The sequence below is a fragment of the Chiroxiphia lanceolata genome, chromosome 13, assembly GCF_009829145.1.
Source record: "Chiroxiphia lanceolata isolate bChiLan1 chromosome 13, bChiLan1.pri, whole genome shotgun sequence".
Lineage (NCBI taxonomy): Eukaryota > Metazoa > Chordata > Aves > Passeriformes > Pipridae > Chiroxiphia > Chiroxiphia lanceolata.
In genome coordinates, this window is record NC_045649.1 from 14,885,001 (window position 1) to 14,904,080 (window position 19,080).

Below are 19,080 nucleotides of genomic sequence, written 5' to 3' on the forward strand. Positions count from 1 at the left end.
ATCTGAAGGTAAGATGGATTTTGTCCCTCAGTTTCATGTGGTATTCTGTGCTATGCCTTGGTAGCCATCAGCTAGACATTTGGGTGATTTTTTTTCCTTTGAAGAGTCCGCATGGGGAGTTTGAAGTTTTCTGGGAGAAGAGAGGGAGAAAATAAATTAGGCTGGCTCTGGGAGAGAGAACTAGAGAAGACTTTTTTTTTCTGCATTAAAATGTGAGTTTTAGAACAGGAGAAATACTAGAGAAACTCAGACTCTGCCTGTTAGGGGGGAAGTATGTGATCAGTGTCAGCAGGGAGGGGAAGAAGCGTGGACAGGGTTGAGATATCAGGGGACAGTGTAAATGTCATAGTTACATCACTGTCGTTAAACAACACCAGAACAACCTCGACATGCAGCTCCTACCTGCCTGAAGCAGATCCTTCCTGAAGATTTCTGGACAGGACACTGAGCAATGATAGTTGTGCTAAGGAATTGGGTAATTTCTGTGCCATCTGACGTAGTGCTTGATAGGTAAGACTCAGTCAAAGCTGGAGGAAGAAGTAATTTTACAGTCTGAAAATAGCATCACTTGGACATTTTTAGGAGGAGCAGTAGTTTGTGATTTGCAGAGGGCTGAGCTGGGCAGTTCACTGTTATGTTTTTCTAGAGTAAATCACAGTAATCTCTGTATGCCCAGGCTGACTAAGGAGGTGTCTCTCCAATGCATAGATGTCATTGCAAAATAGGAGGAGCAGCATTCTGGGAAATGCTTCCCACTGTATTAACAGTGCTTGCTGTGGATGCCAGCTCAACCTTTCTGCAACTATTTTGTATCCAAAACTTCTGTCATCACCGTTCTCCTTTGAAACCCTCTTAATTTTTGCTGAAAATCTGTAAGTGGGAATTACCTGTGTTTTCTCACGGTACCAGTGTGTACTGAGATTGAGAGAGAAGTAAGTAAAAGAACAACTTAGTGATTATGTTGAAGCAGCCTGGGCTTCATTGGTTTTGTTCACATGGAAATGGGCTGTATCTCTGAGGAAGACAAAAACAAGTACCCTGAACACCTCATTAGTTTACTGTTGAGTCTTCATTTTCTGGATTTTAATACTTTGCTTTTTTTCATTAGTGTATGAGGTTAATGGTGATGCTGTGGTAACAATGAGAGAGCACAGTGGATGTTGGTATAGAAGGTGGTTACCCTCTGTTGTCTCTGAGATCTGACCTGGTTTCCTAACTGACAGAAGTGTTAGAATTAGGAGGGAAGATGACTGGCACGTTGAAGCACTTGCTGGTGTTCAGGAAGCCCTGTGCTTACCTTGGTAGTCAAGTCCGTGGTTAATACTGAAGGGTAACAGAAAGAAATTAGGAGAGCACAATTTGAAAATCAAATTGAAATAGATCGTTAACTAATCCTTCCAAATTTTATTTATTAATTTTGTAATTATACTGAATGAAATGCTCACAAGCTGCTCTGATTGCTTGGCTTACCTCAATTTATATTCAAATCTCAATAAAATACATTTCAGCCCTTTCTTAATGAGATGATGAAAAGTGCTATCCCGTGCAAGAGTAGGGGACACACATTCCAACATTACTTGCAGTCACCTGTTTGCTTTTTAATGTTGCTGTTGAATCAGTATTTAACTCAGGATTAAAGTATAAGCTGACGTATTTGAATAAGGATATGTTTAAGCCATGAGTTCTTAAAATTTAAAAAAAAAATGGCCGCACAGTTGGTTAATGGAGATTTTAAAACTTGAAGGATGCTGAGCAACATCGTATTGGTGTTGATCAGAATCACAAAGCAGTGTCAAAAAGACCCACAGAGATACTGGAGTTCCCACTGCACAGATGAAATATGGAGTGTGTTTGTGGCAATGGTGGAAGGGGATGGGTCTCAATCCTGTAAAGAGGTACAGGAGCTGCGTGGGGGTGGTGATGGGCAGAGAGCAGGGAATTCCCCTTGGGAACCTGCCTGGGACCACTCAGAAACAGCTCCTGGGAGCTGATGGTGTTGTGGTGAAGAGGGGTTAAAGAAACAGTCCTGCCCTTCACCCAGACAGGGCTAAAGCATTAGTTTTGTTGGCGGGCAGTTTGTTCCCTATGTGCTAGACAGCACTCAAACAGGAAAAAGTATTCCCCATCCTCAATGGATGCACTGTTTTATGAGGTAGCAAAGCTTTTAAATGCCAGCAAGAACTTGTCAGTGACTACCATTTGCTCACAAGTGTGTATCTCAGGTCACCTCTGAAGCTTTAAGTGGGGTTTATATTTATTATTTCTGAAAGGCAGATTTATGTATGCTTTTCACAGTCTTTTTCACCAAATAAGTGATTCATAATGACTGGATTTGGGTCAGATTTTCCAGTTGACTCTGGAGATCATTTTTAATGGTCTTCATTGTCAATTTTAAAAAAATCCCAAACAAAAAGACTCTGCTTTTTGAATATAGGTGACTTTATAAATAGAGTACAAACTAGGTTTGTTTTCCCAGTTAATAAAATGTGCTGTTAATGGGACAGTGAACAAATGTCACATTCACATGTTGGTATCTATCAGAGCAAATCAAGATCTACTGTTTGGCACAAGAGGTAAAAAAACCTACATTGTAATAAAACTGTCACAGGATCAGTGTCTCCTGCTTTGTAAATAAACATCTCTGCTTTGCCTCGGTATTTCTGTAACATCCGGAGACTATTATCCTGTGCTGGTGCTCTGGTTCATTGACAGTTTCACTTAAACAGTTAAACAATAATTTGAAATGGAAAACGTTCTGCCCATATTCCTTAACTCCTTTGTGGTTTTTTTTCCCCCCCCAGTGTTTTTTGTTGGATTTTTTTTGCCAATTGCTTTAGTAATTGCGTCTGACTTTTTGTTACACAGGAAAATACCGAACTGCTCACAGACCTCATTCGAAGCCCAAAGTATCAAATGTTTTTGAGGTAGATTTTCAAGCAAATGGAAGTGATACAAAATCAATGGGCCGTTTTCAGTCAGAGGAGGAACTGTGGGCCCGCTTAGAAGAGCTCGAGAGACAAGAGGAGATCCTTGGTGAACTTGACAGGTACAGGGCTGCTGTGCACAGGCAGGGCTGGAGTTCAGAAAACTGTAGGGGTGTGATGCTGTTGGTACACATAGGATCTCACTGTGAGTGCAGATATGCAGTTAAAATCATAATAGGTGGAAGAGGGGTGGAACATGAGCAAAGCATGCATTGCAATGTCAAAGCTGCCAAAATCTGCCTCTGTGGAACCGTGGCGGTCCAGCATTCTGGTGTTTTATCTTAAAGATGATAGAAGAGGGGGAAGTGAAATTCATTTCCCACAAGTTAGGAAAATCCATCGTTTCCGGTGTGGGAGTTACACATTTAGTGCTTAACAACACCCTTAGATCTGTTCTGATTCTGAAGCAATACATGTGTTGTTAGCCATGATGTCACAGTTTTGATATTTGCAGGTGACATGGAAAAGACCTAGTGATTGTTAGAGAGTACTAAGAAGTTCCACAGTCGGGCTAAAAAAACAGCACCCGGCTAAAAAAAGTTAGGTTCAGGCTTGTTCATATTTCATATGTTTGTGTCTCTCAAGAGCTTGAATTGCTGCAGTTCACTTAAATATTTTTCATTCCACAGGATGCCTGATACAGTTGAGACAAATGGAGAAGATGCAACCTCTTCTGAAGAGGAGAAGGAAGATAAGAGAATAGATCTGAATGGGACATATAGGGCAGAAGACTGTATTACTCAGGGCAACTTCCATAAAGAAGTAACAAATTCAGACTTGTTTGGGGGCCAAGTTAATGGCTCTACTTGTTATCACAGTGATGATGAAGATGACGTAGATGTTGGAGATAACTCTGTTCCAACTATTTTTTTCTCTCACACTGTTGAACCTAAAAGGGTTTGTATTTCATTATTTTTATATTTTGTTCAAGAGATTGCATAAAACATATCTACCATATATAAAACAGAAAATTCTAGCTCATGTAGATAAAGTAGAACGCTAACTGTAGGTGACATTTGGATATTTTTCAAATGCTTGAAACCCACTGTTTAAATCCTGCAGTTCCAAATATGGTATTAAAAAAAATTATCTTGAAATGTCTAGCTTGCTGTTCTGGCTTTGTAAAAGGGAGTATCCTGTCTAGGAGTTTTTAAAATTACTTTGTACTTTCCTTGAAATTGACCTTTGAACAGCTCAGCTGTTGAGCAGAGTTTGAATAAGCAGATTGTCATATATTATATGCAAAATACGTGCACATTAGTGCAAAGAAATGCCCCAGCCTAGTGCAAGTGGTAGAGAATAAACAGTTCATACTGTGAATGTTGCCATTCATACATTTGTTTAACTTATCTATGCTTCCTAGTCCCCAGCTGCTCGGGTAGGAGAATATCAGAAGAGCCAGTTCATCTGAAGCCTGGTGATTGTTGATTTTCTGGTCTAGACCATTGTTTGTGTTCAATTTTCAGGTAAGAATAAACACAGGAAAAAATACTACTTTGAAATTCAGCGAAAAGAAAGAAGAGGCCAAGCGTAAAAGGAAGAACAGCAGTGGCAATGGCCACGCAGCTCCAGACCTGCCCAACATCAAAACCCCAGCAGACATTTACCGGTGTGTAATTCATGGCTTTGGCACTTGAGCTTCCTTCTCTTTTCACTTCTGTTCACCTGTAGTGTGAAACCAGCCCATGGTTCCCTGAAAGAAACAGCTGGAACCGAGTTTAGTACTTAAAAATGAAAGTTTGTGGCTTCTGTATGGTTGCCGTTCTTGCATGTCCATAAAACGTTTCTGAGTTTAACATCTCCTTTTCCAAATGGCAATCTGTGATTTACCTGCTTTTTCAGAGCTTCTGAAATTGAGGTAAATTTGCCAGTGCATCCTATGCTCAGAAAGGAATGCAGCAGTTATCTTGTGCATTCTGGTTAATTCCGTGTCATTTGCTTCTGTGTTTGTTTTCAAACAGAACCGACCAGATCTACCACTTTTAATATCCCTCCTTTCCCAGTTACTAATTTTCTGGGGTTTGCCTCTTCCTTTCAGTATCTTCAGAACATATTTAGGTCTTTGTTTGCCTAGTTTCTCTTGCATTTTCTCTCCCTGACTTCAGCACATCACTGTCTCTGTTCTACATAAAAAATACTGCTCACCTGTAGGACACCCACACACAGAGAGTTTGAAAAACAATGTTTGGCTTACAGGACTGTATACAACACTAAACTAAGGCAACGGGAGAGCTAAACAAGTATTTAGGTCTGTAAAGACAAACACAGACACCTATTAGATTGGTTGATTAAGTGCTTGTGAAAATCACACTGCGTTTCTATGTCAGTGTATTTGAGTACCTAAATATATTAAAAAACGTGTCACAAAGTGTGAAAAGTAAAACCACATCCTGTAATTGCAGCTGCTGGGGCTGAAGTAAAGGATTCTTTCGTGGTGTTCTCCCTGAGCTATGTGAGGGAACTCCATTTTCTGAGGAGATATATTCCCATAAGCGCCTGATGAATAAAGCTGTTAGAAACAAGTAACACCCTTAAAACTCATCCAGTCATTGGGCTCCTCCTTTATGAGTTTGATAAAGTTGGCATTGTCTTTTCTTTCTCTTCCACCCAACCTTGACTTGTTTAAGGCATGGAGATGAAGTACAACCTGTAGGACGAGCTGGTTTTGTCAGTTTACAGTCTGTTAATACTTGAAAAGTGTCTTGCTGTTGATATGAACTTAAAAGCTGATTTTTAAATTTTTTTTTTTAACTTAAAGCAGAATATGACACTTGTCAGGAAAAAAGCTCCGTCCTTTCCACCTACAATGAATGTTTTTTTTATTCTACATTTGACAAGGACTCAACTCTAGAATACCTTGTGACATTGTGATCTTCTGAATCTCTTTACAGAAACAACCCTGATAATCATTTAGTTTACCTTTCTTCTAACTTTTTGTAACTCGCATTATTCTGTTTTCTAACATTTTTCAAAAGGCTTTACATTTTCTGCTGAATGAATGTACCACCTTAATGCTTGAATCAAGGGCATAACAGCGTTTGCTCTGCAGAATTGATTCTTGTGCATTGGTAAATAAAATGCCTCAGAAGGTACAGTATTGTGATTCTGCAGCGAAAAAGTTGGAAAAGCACATCATAATTAATTTGTACAAAAGACAAAGCAAGATCACTGTAAATTTGTCATCTGATCCTGAAATGGTTTATTAAAGCTAACATTTTCCTTTATAGAGTCTTTGTTGATGTTGTGAATGGAGAATATGTCCCTCGTAAATCAATTTTGAAGTCTCGAAGCAGAGAGAACAGTGTTTGTAGCGATACCAGTGAGAACAGTGCTGCTGAGTTTGATGACAGACGAGGAGTTCAGAGGAGTATTAGCTGTGATGAAGCTACTCAGAGTGACAACAGCGAAGGCATACTGGAGGAAGAGGAGGAGGAGGGGCAGCAGCAGCTACTGAAAAAGCTTCCTCCCTCTTCAGGGACAACTGAGGTACAGTTTTTAATTAATTATTGATTGTTGGCAGGGATAAAAATGAGAAATCTAATGACTGTAGTTGCCTATACCATGAGTTTGATTTCTTTAAAATAATTTTCTAACTCCTACCTAGTTTGCTTCAGAAGGATATTATCAGGTGACAGGCATCTGTCACACACATCCCAGGGACAGAGGGGAGGAGCAGTTCAGATGGCTTCTCTGATACCTGAACCTCTTCCATAAAGATCCCACACTTCCTGGTGTTACTGAAACCAGTGTTCTGTCTGCTGGGTCATCCTGAACATTTCACTGCAGGACATACAGCAGGATTGAAAGAAAAAAAAAAGAGAAAAATCTGTGCTTTGTAGCTGATGAGAGGGAAGAGTTGATTCTCTCACCTGTGTTGCACAGCTAATAGACAGCTAGTTTCTAGCTGGTGGTTTTTAAGTTTTAAAACACATAGATATCAGCTGAGTTATTATTTTGACTTGCCAATAGCAGAGAAATTGCCCAGTGGAAGGAAGCGTTACACTGCTACTCATCCCATTCCAGGCTGGGGCCATTAGTGATCCCAAACAAATCCGTTTTCACATGTTTGAAAAGTTCAGAGCTTCATCATAAAGGAAAGAGACTGTACAGTATAAGGAAAAATATACAGTGGTTTAGTGACCAGGTGAATACAAGAATTAAATGTAGAAATTCATGGCATAGCATATGTAAGAACTTAACACTAATTTTTTCAAACTAGATAAAACTTGAGTTTTCAGTAGTTCCCAATGCAATGGGCAAGTTCAATGAAAACACTATTTTTAGAAAAATTATTTTTTGACAAGAAATGAAGTCCTCATAAAAGCTATTGTTTATCATCGTTTTTCATACAAACAGCTGCAGAGGAATCCAGGCAGGATGTGAAGATTCGTGGTGGAAGATTTATCTGTACAGTTAGCACTTCACGTTGTACATTTTCTGGAATATATTTGCTATATTTTTATAAAACATCTAATACACTTTAGATGTTACCCATCAGTCCATTATCTGAATCTGACATGTTTATTCTCTACAATGTAATGTATTTTCTAAGTAACTGAAAGAGAGTGAGCAAAACACTCCAGTCAGACGTCCCTTCCTAAATGCTGTTGTTTTGCTTTAGCTGTTGTTTCTGTGGGTGTTTGAAGTGCATTATTTCTCCATTATCATTTGCAACACGCTAACTTTTTTTTATTTCTAATTTTACCACAGCGGTCTTAGTTTGTATTTTGCTTACCTGGTTTTGAAAATGAGCTGCTTGTTAGAACAACGCAGTTGTGTACAGGCACAGCTTTAGGCACACTTTGTCTATTGGAGCAGAAAACAAAAAAACACTGCTTTTTTTGCAGGTCCTGCAAGAAAAGAATGGCTGGTTTGTTTTGCTTTGTTTTTCTTGGTAACTGAGTTATGAAAAAGCAGAACTAAGCATAGTGACTAAATCTGGTGTGCATTCCTTTGTGCCCAGTATGAGCATCAGACCTTGGATGTGAACTGCTTCCCCTTGTCCTTGGGCATTCTGAATTTTCTGTTTTCAGTACACAGTGGATGATTTGTTCTTAAATATGTTTATAAGAGTAGTTCTGAGCTGCTTGTTTCCCCGTGTTTTCCAAGAATCATCGTCATTTCTTAGCTAAGTTAAAAAGGATTAAGTCATATAATCAGCTGCATATAAATTATAATTTTTAAACATTGCATGTTTTTATTAGACCTTTTATAGAGAGAAATAGTTGGAAGCAAGTTTGCTGTTCTCTTAAGTATAAATTGCTTTCACCATTTTTTGATCATATTTGGTAAGGAGAAAAGAACAAACAAAATATGTGCTTGCCAGTTCATACACAGTGTGTCAGCTTGATGCAATTAGAAGACACTAAGTCATAAAACATGACGTATGATGGAAATGCTGACATACTTCAACTTTGCAGAGTCTCTCCATTTCTGATCCAAAATGAAACTTTGTATTACATCAGCTGTTTTATTTCTTGAGCATGTGTCAGTGAGGAAGCAAATTTTTAGATCATTTATGCAGTAGGAATGAGATTAAGCAGTACTTTTAAGACACTTTCAGTCATCTTTGAACAAGCTATATTTTGAGGTTAATTACAATTTGGTTACTTATGCAGGGAACAATCATTGATTTAAAGATATTTCTTTACTTTTGATTAAAAGAAATAACAATCCTAATCAGGCTAATATAGGGTAATGACCTTATGGGCATAGCCTCACATTTGCATTTTATTAGCTCATTTTGAGTATTCTCTTCTGTTGTAGGCATTTTCCGGAACTGTTATAGAAAAGGAGCCTTTGTCTCCCTCCTTAATACCACACCCAGTCATCGCTCACCCAGTCCTGCCGACCATTCTGGAGCGAAAATCAGAGGAAGTTTTGTCCGAGGCTCCAGAAGAAACTACTAAGAGAATTTCAAAATTCAAAGCTGCCAGGATGCAAAAGACTAACTAAGCCGGCTGAAGCGCCAGTACTCTCGCCTAGTTTCACATCTCTTGAGGTTCTGTAGAGCTTCCTCTGTAACACCCAGCTAGTTAACAGGTCATCCAGTGGTAATTTGGCATCGGTTATCTCTGAAACGTTTACTGGCAACATTAAAAAAACAAACACTTCAGTGTTGGAACACTTGAGTATTCACCTTATTTTGTCGATTTCCCTGTGTGCTGTCAGCACCTTTGTATATGTTTGCCTTACGATAGCAGCACTTGGGTTCTTTTTCAAAAACTGTTCCTTACATACATTGTTTTTGCGTTTAAACCTAAATACAGGCAGTTTTGTGCCAGCTGTGAGGTTCTACATACCATATGGACCATTTTAAGGAAACTTTTCACATTTCAAATAGGTTCACCAATTATATTGCATTACTTGCTTTAGCATTTTAAGACACACTTGTATTCACATTGCTGTAGGTTTTGCAACTAGATGTCTGCTAAAAGTTTTTTTCCTTCTTTCAAACCTCTCTGATCTCTCACTGTACAGATCTGTAAAATGCCGGGTTCATGTACATTGCAGGGAAGTTTCTTTGATGGAAAAGGGTATTTTGTAAAATTAAATTTTCAGTAAAAAAGCTGTGAAAGTTGTGTGGGTTTTTTTTTTTTTTTTGCTTTACTACTAATTTGGAAACGCCACAGAGAGGTTTTTATTTTGAACTTGCATTTCTGGCTTGAAATGTTTACTACCACATGGACATAAAAGCAGTCCATTCTCTTCTGCCATTGTGTTTTAACCTCCTGCTAATGAATGTCCATGGAAATTGAATGCTCTTAAGGAGAGAAGCATAAACTCAGACTCTTGATTACAAAATCTCCTAGTTCTTTTGTATACTCAGAAAACATTGTAATTGTCTTGGGAATGCCCAGAGGGAGTCAGCACTAAGGAAAAATGTCTTAATGCTTCAGCTTTATTTCAAAATGCAACAGCACTGCAGCACTCAGGGTACAGTTTGGTGTATCCTTCTAATGACTGAGAGCAGTCCTGGCTTTAGGAATCCCTGCCCAGCAGCTCCTTCCAGTCTTGCCATCCCCTCATTTTGCTGAGACAGGGACAAAATGTCAGGGCCACCCCTTGAATGATAATTGGTGACAGAGATGGGCTTAAAAAACAAACTACTGGGTTTGGGTTTTCGGGGTTTTTTTGGTAGTTGTGTGTAGTTTTTTTGAAGCTAGTGAGTTTCCTACTGTCTTTCTCACCATGTCTGTATCAGCACAGTTAGAGGGGTAGTTATGTTGAGCAAGGACAAGGAAAAATGATGGCAGAGGACATGGGAGCTGGAGTACCTTGAACTGATGGTGCTCTCCAGCTGACATCATCAAACCACAGCCTGAAAAATGAGGCAGAAGGACTTGGGAGGTGTAAGGAGGGATTTGCTTTCAGCCACAGTTCTGTGGGTTTGTAAACGGGCAGCCTGAGAGCCAACAGCATGTGGTTTTCCCAGTCCTGGCCATCCCTGAGCCCGGCATCAGCTAATGCCGTTTCCTCACCTTCCCCTAAAATAACCGCGCCTTGCGCTCATATCCTTTGCCCTCAGATCACAGCAGGTGAGCTCATAGTGCAGCTTCATGCATGAAAACACAATCACCAGCTCCCCCCTTTTCAACACTCTTTTCTCTCTGTGCTTGGGACTTCTTTCCGTAAGGTGACTTCTAAAGTCGGCTGCACTCCACCCAGCTCCGATGTTCCCTGCCAGGTGTTTGGGAAGGCACTGTGGTGTCGTGGGTGGGAAACGCTGGCCGGGCTGTGGCAGCAGGAGGGCAGGAGTGGCCGTGTCCCTGCCTGGGGGAGCAGCCCACCAAAACTGGGGGCCCCACATCTCCCCCTCAGCACGGAGCAAAGTGTGTTTTGCTCTAAGGAAAACTGAAGGGGAAGTTGTGCGGCCCCGCTGCGCCCTCACCACACTGCCTGGGAGGGGGCAATCGCCGTCTTTAACAGATCCTGAGAATCACGTCGAAAGTGTTAATCATTAACTTGATTCATGCTCAAATGCGGATTTTTTTTTTTAAAGCATATTGCATTAGTACTAAAATAAGCCATCAATGCCAGTCCACCCTCTATTCACGGCTAAATATTTAAAGGAGGTTATTTATAGCTTCTTTAATGAATTCTTGGCTAAACAAAATGAAATTATGTCCTAGAAAAGTAGAAGCTATTTTGTAACCAGAACAGTGCAACTGTAAAATATAGTTCCATGAATATGTATTTTAAATAACAAGGGGTTGAGATCCAAGACTACCAGACATGGGTAATTAGAGGGAAACGGAGAGAAAGAAAGAAAGAGAGAGAGAGAGGAACCCCTTTAAAAAGATTTATTTAGATATCTTCTGAAATACTTCCCACTTGTAGTTACTTCAACAGAACCAAATGCCCCTTGTCACCATAGATCAGTTTCAAATCAAAATTAATTCTTTGCTTGTTTTCTTTTTTCCTCCCCTCCTCTTTTTTCACATCCCTGCTCACGGGGAAAAAGTAGGATAAATGCACCTTGGGTTTTAATGAATTATGGCCTCGGTTCAGGGAAGCATCCTTACTCAGGAATGCACTTTGGCATGTGCTTATGTCTCAAAGATTTTGTAAAGAAGAATGGATTTAACCACATGCTTAAAACTGAGCACATGAGTGTTTTCCCTAATAGGGAGCCTGAGTGTGTCTGTGCCTCTCTGTAGTATATTTAATTGTCAGAGGGCTTGGGGGCTGGAATGAGCCTTCATCTTTGGTCTCTCCACTCCAGCTTTACCAGCAGACTCACTGTGCAGTGCCTGGAGCAAGAGAAATGGCTGTAGGGGTTTTATAGAATGTTTACAAACACCAAACAACAACAGCAAAAATTAATTAAATCTATCAAAGCAGATAAAAATCTAAACAGTAAAAAATGATCATGTGAAGGCCTATCTCTGCAAGGACCTAAAATCTGCTTTTTGTGCAACACTGAAGCCAACAAGTAGCTGCAGATGACCACCAGTGCATGGGTGAAGCAAGCACGGGATGGAGCAACAGTTCCTCAAACCCAAGGCATGTAGGGATCTTGGTGGTAAATTAATCTGTTGATGAGTATCTCTTTGCCCCCAGTGCTGCAGTTAGAGATTTTACTCAATTATATAATAATAAGGGTACGTTTTAATTCTGAAATTCCTTTGCTGACTTTTGCTGCTGCTGCTGGAAGGGCTGGATCTGCCAAGGAGCGCTGCCAGGGGCTCTGGACGTGGGGCTGAGGAAGGGGTATTGGTTCTTCCCAATGCCTTCCAGAAGCTCTTACATGTTCTCAGCAGGAAGGATGTGGCCTGGCCACGCTGAGGCAACTCTGGCAGCTGGTCACTGGGGTGGCACAGGAGCACATGCTGGAGAGAGCCCCATCCCTGTCCCAGTGTCCCCAGCCTGCTTGGCACAGGTGAGCAGTGCCAGGTGAGTGCAGCCAAGCATGACTGCACAGGTAGAAATGCAGCAGCGGAAAACAGCAAGGGAAAACGTTTTTGCACAGGATGTCTTTGGTCTAAAATGAGAGTGGTGGCAGCAGCCAGCGTGGGCACTGCACAGCCATGGGGACAAGTCAATGTTCCCCAGCCAGTGTCGTGCTGTGCCCCACCACCCCACACAGCCCTCTGCAGGGCTGTGATTGCATCAGTTAGGCACTGCAAATCACCTGCTCCTCTTCCATTCCTCATTGGGAGAAAACAATCTACTCTTTAATCTTCTTAACTGGCCACAAGTGTGTTGGGTACCTGCCCATACCCAAAGAAGGGGTTGTGGGGGGGAACATTTCCCCTCTGGTGCTGAGGTGGTCTGCCCAGGAGGAGCTGAAGGAAAAGGCAGAGGGTGCTGTGCACTCAGTGCAGCTGGGTCAGTCCTGAGAGCTGAAGCCTGTCCTGGGCCAGTGGAGCTGGGACCTGGTTCGGAGGTAACTGGATCCACTTCTCTCTCCCTGGTAAGACGAGTTGCACTTCCATTGCTTACTTAGGGCATCTAAACCAGCAGATTTTTAGATGTTTTGTGAATGTCTAAACCAGCTGTTTTGGCTGTTCATTTTAAATAAGTGATTTATGCCGAAAAAAAAAAAAAAAAAAAAGAGAAAACCAACAAACCCCGAGCCGGGATTAAAAGAAATCAGATGTGCGCATTTGGAATGCGGCGCTTCTGCGTTACAAATAGCTGCGCTCTAACCCACATTAACCCCATGATTCGTGAATTTTGCCAACTCCCGCTGCGCCTTTTAAATCAAATCCAGCGAAATGGGTTTCGGGTGTGCTGCGAGCGGTTCCCCCTTTGCGCGGGTGCGGGAGCGCGCCCGGGCGGGCTGCAGTGCGGGCGGCGGCCGGGAGGGGGCAGCGGTGGGCGAGCGGCCGCGGAGAGCTGCCAGTCAGCCCCTGATTTATTATTCATTTGTGTTATAGGTGGGGTGTGCAGACAGTTACTGTAATAATTACCCGGACTGGAGCGTTTCCTTGGCAACCGGTGTGGTTGTTTTTTTTTCCCACCCCCCCCTTCATTCATGCTGTTGCGGAGAGTACGCCTGTAAAGCATGACATTGCTGTATTCGGGGGTTTGTTGCCCTCCTGCTGCTCCGGGTTTGAGGTTAGTTACAGCATCACAAGGTGCTCTCGAGCATAAAAAGCTCAGGCTGGGATTAAAGCGCGCAAGGAACGCCAGCGCCAAGTCTTTCCTTCCGCTGTCTCACTCTTAAGTAACAAGGTTATAAAAATGCAAATACCATCTTGGGGTTGTTAATAACCAATATTGGAAAGAATTCCTGCAAGTTGTAAAACATTTTTTTTTTTTTTTTTGGTAAACAAAACCAAGCCCAGGTGAGGCGGCTCCTTGTGTTTTACACTGGTCTTGTGGAAATAATATTTGCTAAAAAGGGACTTGCAGCTTGATCCAGCCTTGCGGTGTTTGGCGTCATAAATCAATGGGAACTGCTCCATGCGGCTAATGATAAGGTGGTATTTGTTGTTTATCCCGCTTTATGGTAATGGTTCGGGAGGAGGAGGGTGCTGTGTCCTTCCTGAAGGAGCAGGAGTAATCCTTGATGTGGTAACAGAGTAACAGAAACCACATCTATTATCAGAGATCTATAAATGAATCATATTATCCTACATTTTTAGGCTTACTAGAGCGCTCATTTTCAGAAACTTACATCAAGCACTGTGCAGGGATGAAAAGTAGTATTTTTCCATCCCTGCTGCACGAGGCAGAGGGAATTCATGATTCAATCTCGCACCGAGATGGGGAATTTTCAGCCTTTAAAATTTTGAAGATGCTAAAACATGATTACATCTAGGATTGTAATCTGCCAGCGCTGTGCTCCTCTCAGAAGGGTGGGCTGTGGGTTAATGGGGCTCTGCCCATGCTCTGGGATCCCGGCTTGTCTGTGCAGTTATCTCTTGGAAAGGTTAATGATATACTAATGTAAAACCAAAAAACTACATCCCTAAACCAAAAACTACATTCCCAAACCAGCTAACCCCTGGTAAATCCTCCCTCTCTTCCCAGCTGCCCAGTGCTCACCCGTCCAGTGTTACACCTGTGCAGACAGATCCCTGTGGGGACTGTACATCCACTACTGACCTGCTTGGGTGACAAATCCCAGCTTTCAGGCCACATTGTGTCATTAGTAGCTGGTGAGGAAAGTTGGCATTGGCCTCTGCCGGGTTGAAACGGGAGGTGGATGTCCCGCAGCACCCAGAGCCAAGCAGCCCCTGGCAGTGACACTGTGGGTGCCTGCAGACAGCTGCCAATCCCAAATGGACTGGGAGGCTCACAGGGGCTCACAGCAGAGACTGCCTATCCTTCTGGAGAGGGAACAGGGCCAAGCATTGCAGGGTGACACTGTGGGTCCCACCGGTGCTGCTCTGGGGCCGTGTGGGGTTTGGCGTGAGCCCCCCTGCAACCCCCCATGAGCCATGGCAGCTCTAACATGGGGCATCCCCCAGTTTCTTCCCTCTACCAAACCCCATCCCACCCAGCACACACCCCTCAGTCCCTGCTGGGGCCAAAGGAGCTGCCGGGGGCTGCGCTGCCAGAGGTGCCCGGGTGAGCTGGCTGCCATACTTGGGTTGCCATCAATGCAAATCATTTACGCTAATTCCTTCAGATTTGGATTTAAGTTTTAAAGAAAGATTCAAGTTACCTCAAAATAGCTTAGTAATTATTTTAATAACTTGTGTGAGCAGGAACAATACCCACAGTGTCAATTCTGGCTCGCAAAATGTTTTTTTCAACTGTTCTGAGGAAAAAACAGCGAACAGTTCAACAGCTTAAATACAAGCGAGTGGATCTCTGGAGATTAATCTGTCTGGTGTTCCTCAGGTAAAGACTTCTGCACAATTTAACAAAGGAAATAATTTTCCTATTTTTATAATGCATGTCTCTCTGTGGTATAAATTACTAAAACCACGCTGCTTATCCTCAGTAATGTTATAGATGCAGATAATTTACTGTGTATCACGTTATCAGTTCATTAAAGAGATGCAATAAAATCATTATTTACTAAGAAACAGCAACCCTTGCAATATCTTGTCAGAGAAATTGGCTGATGCAAGAGGATCATATTTAAGCCTATATTCACAATAGCCCTTTAAACATTTCATCTGCTTCCCACTTGAGTTGCGGGAGGGAGCCGGTATTCCCGCAGCCCTTCGGCAGAGGCGGCAAAGTTGAGCACAGCCCGTCCGGCCGCCCTGCCAGGGCTCCATCCAGCACATCCCCCCCCTTCCCCAGGCACCCCACGACCCCTGGGCTGGGCCCTGCTGTGCTGCTCCCACCCCTGCCTCTGCCAAAAGGGTGCCAAAAATATTAAGGGAGGTTTAGGCATTTCCTACCCCATCCCCCTCTTCTCCTCTGCCTAAAGATTACTCTGCATCCTAGACAAAGGAAATATTTAAACTGTTAAATCTGAACAAAGATACAGTCTGCGTATGACTTCTCTGAAGCCCTATAAAAATTCTTTAAAATTGCCTATTCACTCAAATTTACTGAGTGTAGCAAAAATGTCAAAGGCATAAAGTCAGAGAAGATTGAATAAAATAATGCAGAAAGACAGATTAGTCATGCACAGACCCACACAGCCTTTCACAGCACACAATACCACTTTTTATTACCGCTCTATCTTTACAAAGACTATGTTCAATACATAGAGGATGATACATGGTCAGTCATGTAATCTGCCTTTGATTCCAAGACTCATTTATCTGGGCCCTTTTCACAAAGACATTGATGAGAGATTTCAGTGTTTTCAGTGCATTGTTTTATTTATCATATATAATGGCTGGTGGAAAAAAATAGGAATTATGTCACAGATCCTGCATAAAGGAGTTGTATAAAAGACTCTGTGACAAAGTTTGGTAAAACACATAGTGGCTCAGCTCAGGCGCGCTGGTTTCTCCTCAGCCCTGTCCCCCTCCTCAAGCACTTTGAATATTGACAGCTGTCAGAAGCCTCGAGGAGGGACACTGCCCACAGCCCCTGCCTGTCCATGCAGCCCTCACAGAACTGTCTCAAAATTACCAATTCTTTTTTTTTTTTTTTGCTTTTAAATTTGAGCAATATTTTAATTGTTATTTTTAGCGATCTGGATTTATTATTTATACATTCACCAAAGAAAAGAGTCAGTCACAGTTTTGTATCTTGCAAATTTAATAAAGAACAGCCCTTAAGATAGAATTTCTCAGCCTGCCAGGATTGACAAAAGCCAGCTAATGCAGAAATGTCAACAGCAAACCTCATCAGCAGCCCCACCATGCCTTGCAATCAAGGGAAAGCTATGGCTTTACATAAACAATAATATATAGCTATCTAAATATCTGTGTGTGGAGATGCCACCCGAGAGGTGGGAGGAGGAAGGGATGTGATGTCTGGGCTCGGCGCTGCTGGGTATCTGCTGTGTGCACATTGGGGTGCTCTTGAGGGGAAGGGGTGAGGGCTGATGCTCATCCCGTGGGATGCGGAGCCAAATCCAGCACTTGGAAACACAGCAGTAAATCTGGAGTGAGCCCATTGGAGTTGTTCCAGATTTATACTAAGCAAGTGGGGCTGCTTTGCCCCGTTGAATCTACATTTTGTGGGTACAGGGGATTTGTTTTCTTCCGTGTAGTGAGCAATGGGAGGTGGGTGGACCAACCTCTGCTCCCCACCAAAAATACAGCCAGTGCCACCCTGAGCAGGCAGAGCTGCCTGGGGGCAGGAGTGAGGTTCTATTAAATACCAGACCATTGGCTGGCGTGCACTTAAATCACAGTCTTACTTTCAAAAGGTCTTTCAAAAAGCGTGCCTGTAGCTTGCGGCCAAGGGAGGTTTTCCCTGAAAGCAGCTGGATGTGACCAAAGGCTGGGGAAAGGGCGGGAGAGCCACAGCCTATTGGGAGGGTACTGTGCAAGAGCATCCCTACCTGGTGCTGCAGGGCTGTGACACCTTGGGCAGGGCCTGAAATAAGGGCCTGAGTTGTGAATTAGCTGTAACTCCAGCAGCTTTAGACCCCGAGCGAGGTCTCCGAGGGAGCAGGCAGAATGGCTGGGTTTGGAAATTATGTAGCGGCACTGTACATCCAGATGTGAGTTCTTCTGTGGGGCTGGCAGAGATAAATCACAGAGGTATCCTTGACAAATATAGTAGCTTCCACTCAGGGCACAGTGTTAACCCGCACTTAAGGCTGAGGCACATGATTTAATAGGGAGAGACTTGGCGGCTAAAGAAAAATCTCTTGAAGAGAAAGCGGGATGGCGATGTCAGTGGGGTTGGGGTGACGGTGCCAGCCCCAGGAGACGGACGCCCTGAACCTGCTGTGGGTGTGTCCCTCATGGTCTGGGGGCCAGCACGAAGAGGTGCCAGCTTGGCATGGGTGGGGAGGGTGCTGCCAGTGGTCCTGGGAACTGTGGCAGGGGGCTCGGATGCTGAGCTGGGTCTGCCCCATGTGTTCTGCCTGCTTCTGGCTCGGTCCCTTTAACCGTGGGGAGTGATGGAGAGCCCAAAGCTGCCTCTCGGCGAGGTCCCTGTAATATAGTGCTGTGCAGCTGCAACTTAGATCGTGAGGAAAACAAAATGGGCCGACTGAAATGGAAACTTTTGTTACTTATAATGTTAATGAAACCAGTTTATCAGGCAGCGCAGAGGAAGTGGAATATTTAGTGCCATTTAATGTCTAATCATCAGCATTTCTTTGAATAAATCACATTACATTGTCTAAAACCTGAAAAGATGAAGCTGTAATAATTTTTAATATGTTGTAGTTTCATTAAAGGGACACCCTGTTTGCCATCTAGCCCTGTGTGTTTTGGGGGTGGTTGTATGTAATGTGGAAGTGTATTTGGAGGGTTCTGACATGGCTTTGTGACACGGTGACTCGGCTGTGGTGTGGTCGAGATCTGGGGGTCCCCATTCGCTCACAGGTGGCTGGGTGCAGCCTGGCTGCTGCAAATTCTTGGCCAGGCTGGAGGTTTAAAAAGTGACCTCAGGTTCTTTGGATCTCTACTCTGGTGGCTTTTTAATTCAGCAGAAATATTTCCTTTCTCAAGGCCAAATCGCATCCTTCCCATTTCCTCCCGTGGCATCCCAGCATCATCCCACTGCGAGCCGGGGGGTTTGCGTGTCCTACCTGTGAGCTGGATTGCCCGTGCAGCTTCTTAATCCACCAGCACACCCTTGGCACCTCTCCAGCAGCCAACCTGCCCCAGTGCCCTGCTGGGCATCCCAGCTGGTCCCACGTGCCCCTGGTGCCCCTGGTCCCTGCTCAGGGTATGGCTGATTGCTGCCAGCCACACCAGTGCTGGGCACAAGCACTTCGCAGGCCACGAAGGTTTGGTTCTTGCCCACCAGTGTCTTGCTCGTGGCAACTTCTAAGTGAACTGCAATGAACCTATAAGTCATAATAAAATGAAATGATGACAGTTGTCTTCAAATCCATTGATTAATGGAAATACGGGTAGCTGGACACAGACTATATGGTTATAAATGGTGCTGTCAAAATAAAATAATTATTGTATTAATAAGGAAGCTGTTCAGCATTGGCCCTACTCTACCTCTAAAAATATTTCAGCCCTTGATGCGTTTTCTGTTCCATGATACATCATGTGTTTTCCTAACGAGTGGCTCGGTGGTGTGCGTTTTAATACAA

The 19,080-nt window shown here is 43.1% G+C and overlaps 1 protein-coding gene across 1 annotated transcript in view; it reads left to right on the top strand.

Moving 5' to 3' along the window:
• The window catches only part of URI1 (URI1 prefoldin like chaperone), a 41,581-nt gene extending 32,025 nt beyond the window's left edge, over positions 1-9,556 (top strand). Inside the window, exons 7-11 of the mRNA XM_032700998.1 lie at positions 2,866-3,046; positions 3,614-3,881; positions 4,451-4,593; positions 6,212-6,470; positions 8,751-9,556. Coding sequence (XP_032556889.1) covers positions 2,866-3,046; positions 3,614-3,881; positions 4,451-4,593; positions 6,212-6,470; positions 8,751-8,939 — 1,040 coding nt within the window. The 3' untranslated portion in view covers positions 8,940-9,556. The remainder of the gene's footprint in view (positions 1-2,865; positions 3,047-3,613; positions 3,882-4,450; positions 4,594-6,211; positions 6,471-8,750) is intronic.
• Positions 9,557-19,080: the final 9,524 nt, after the last annotated feature.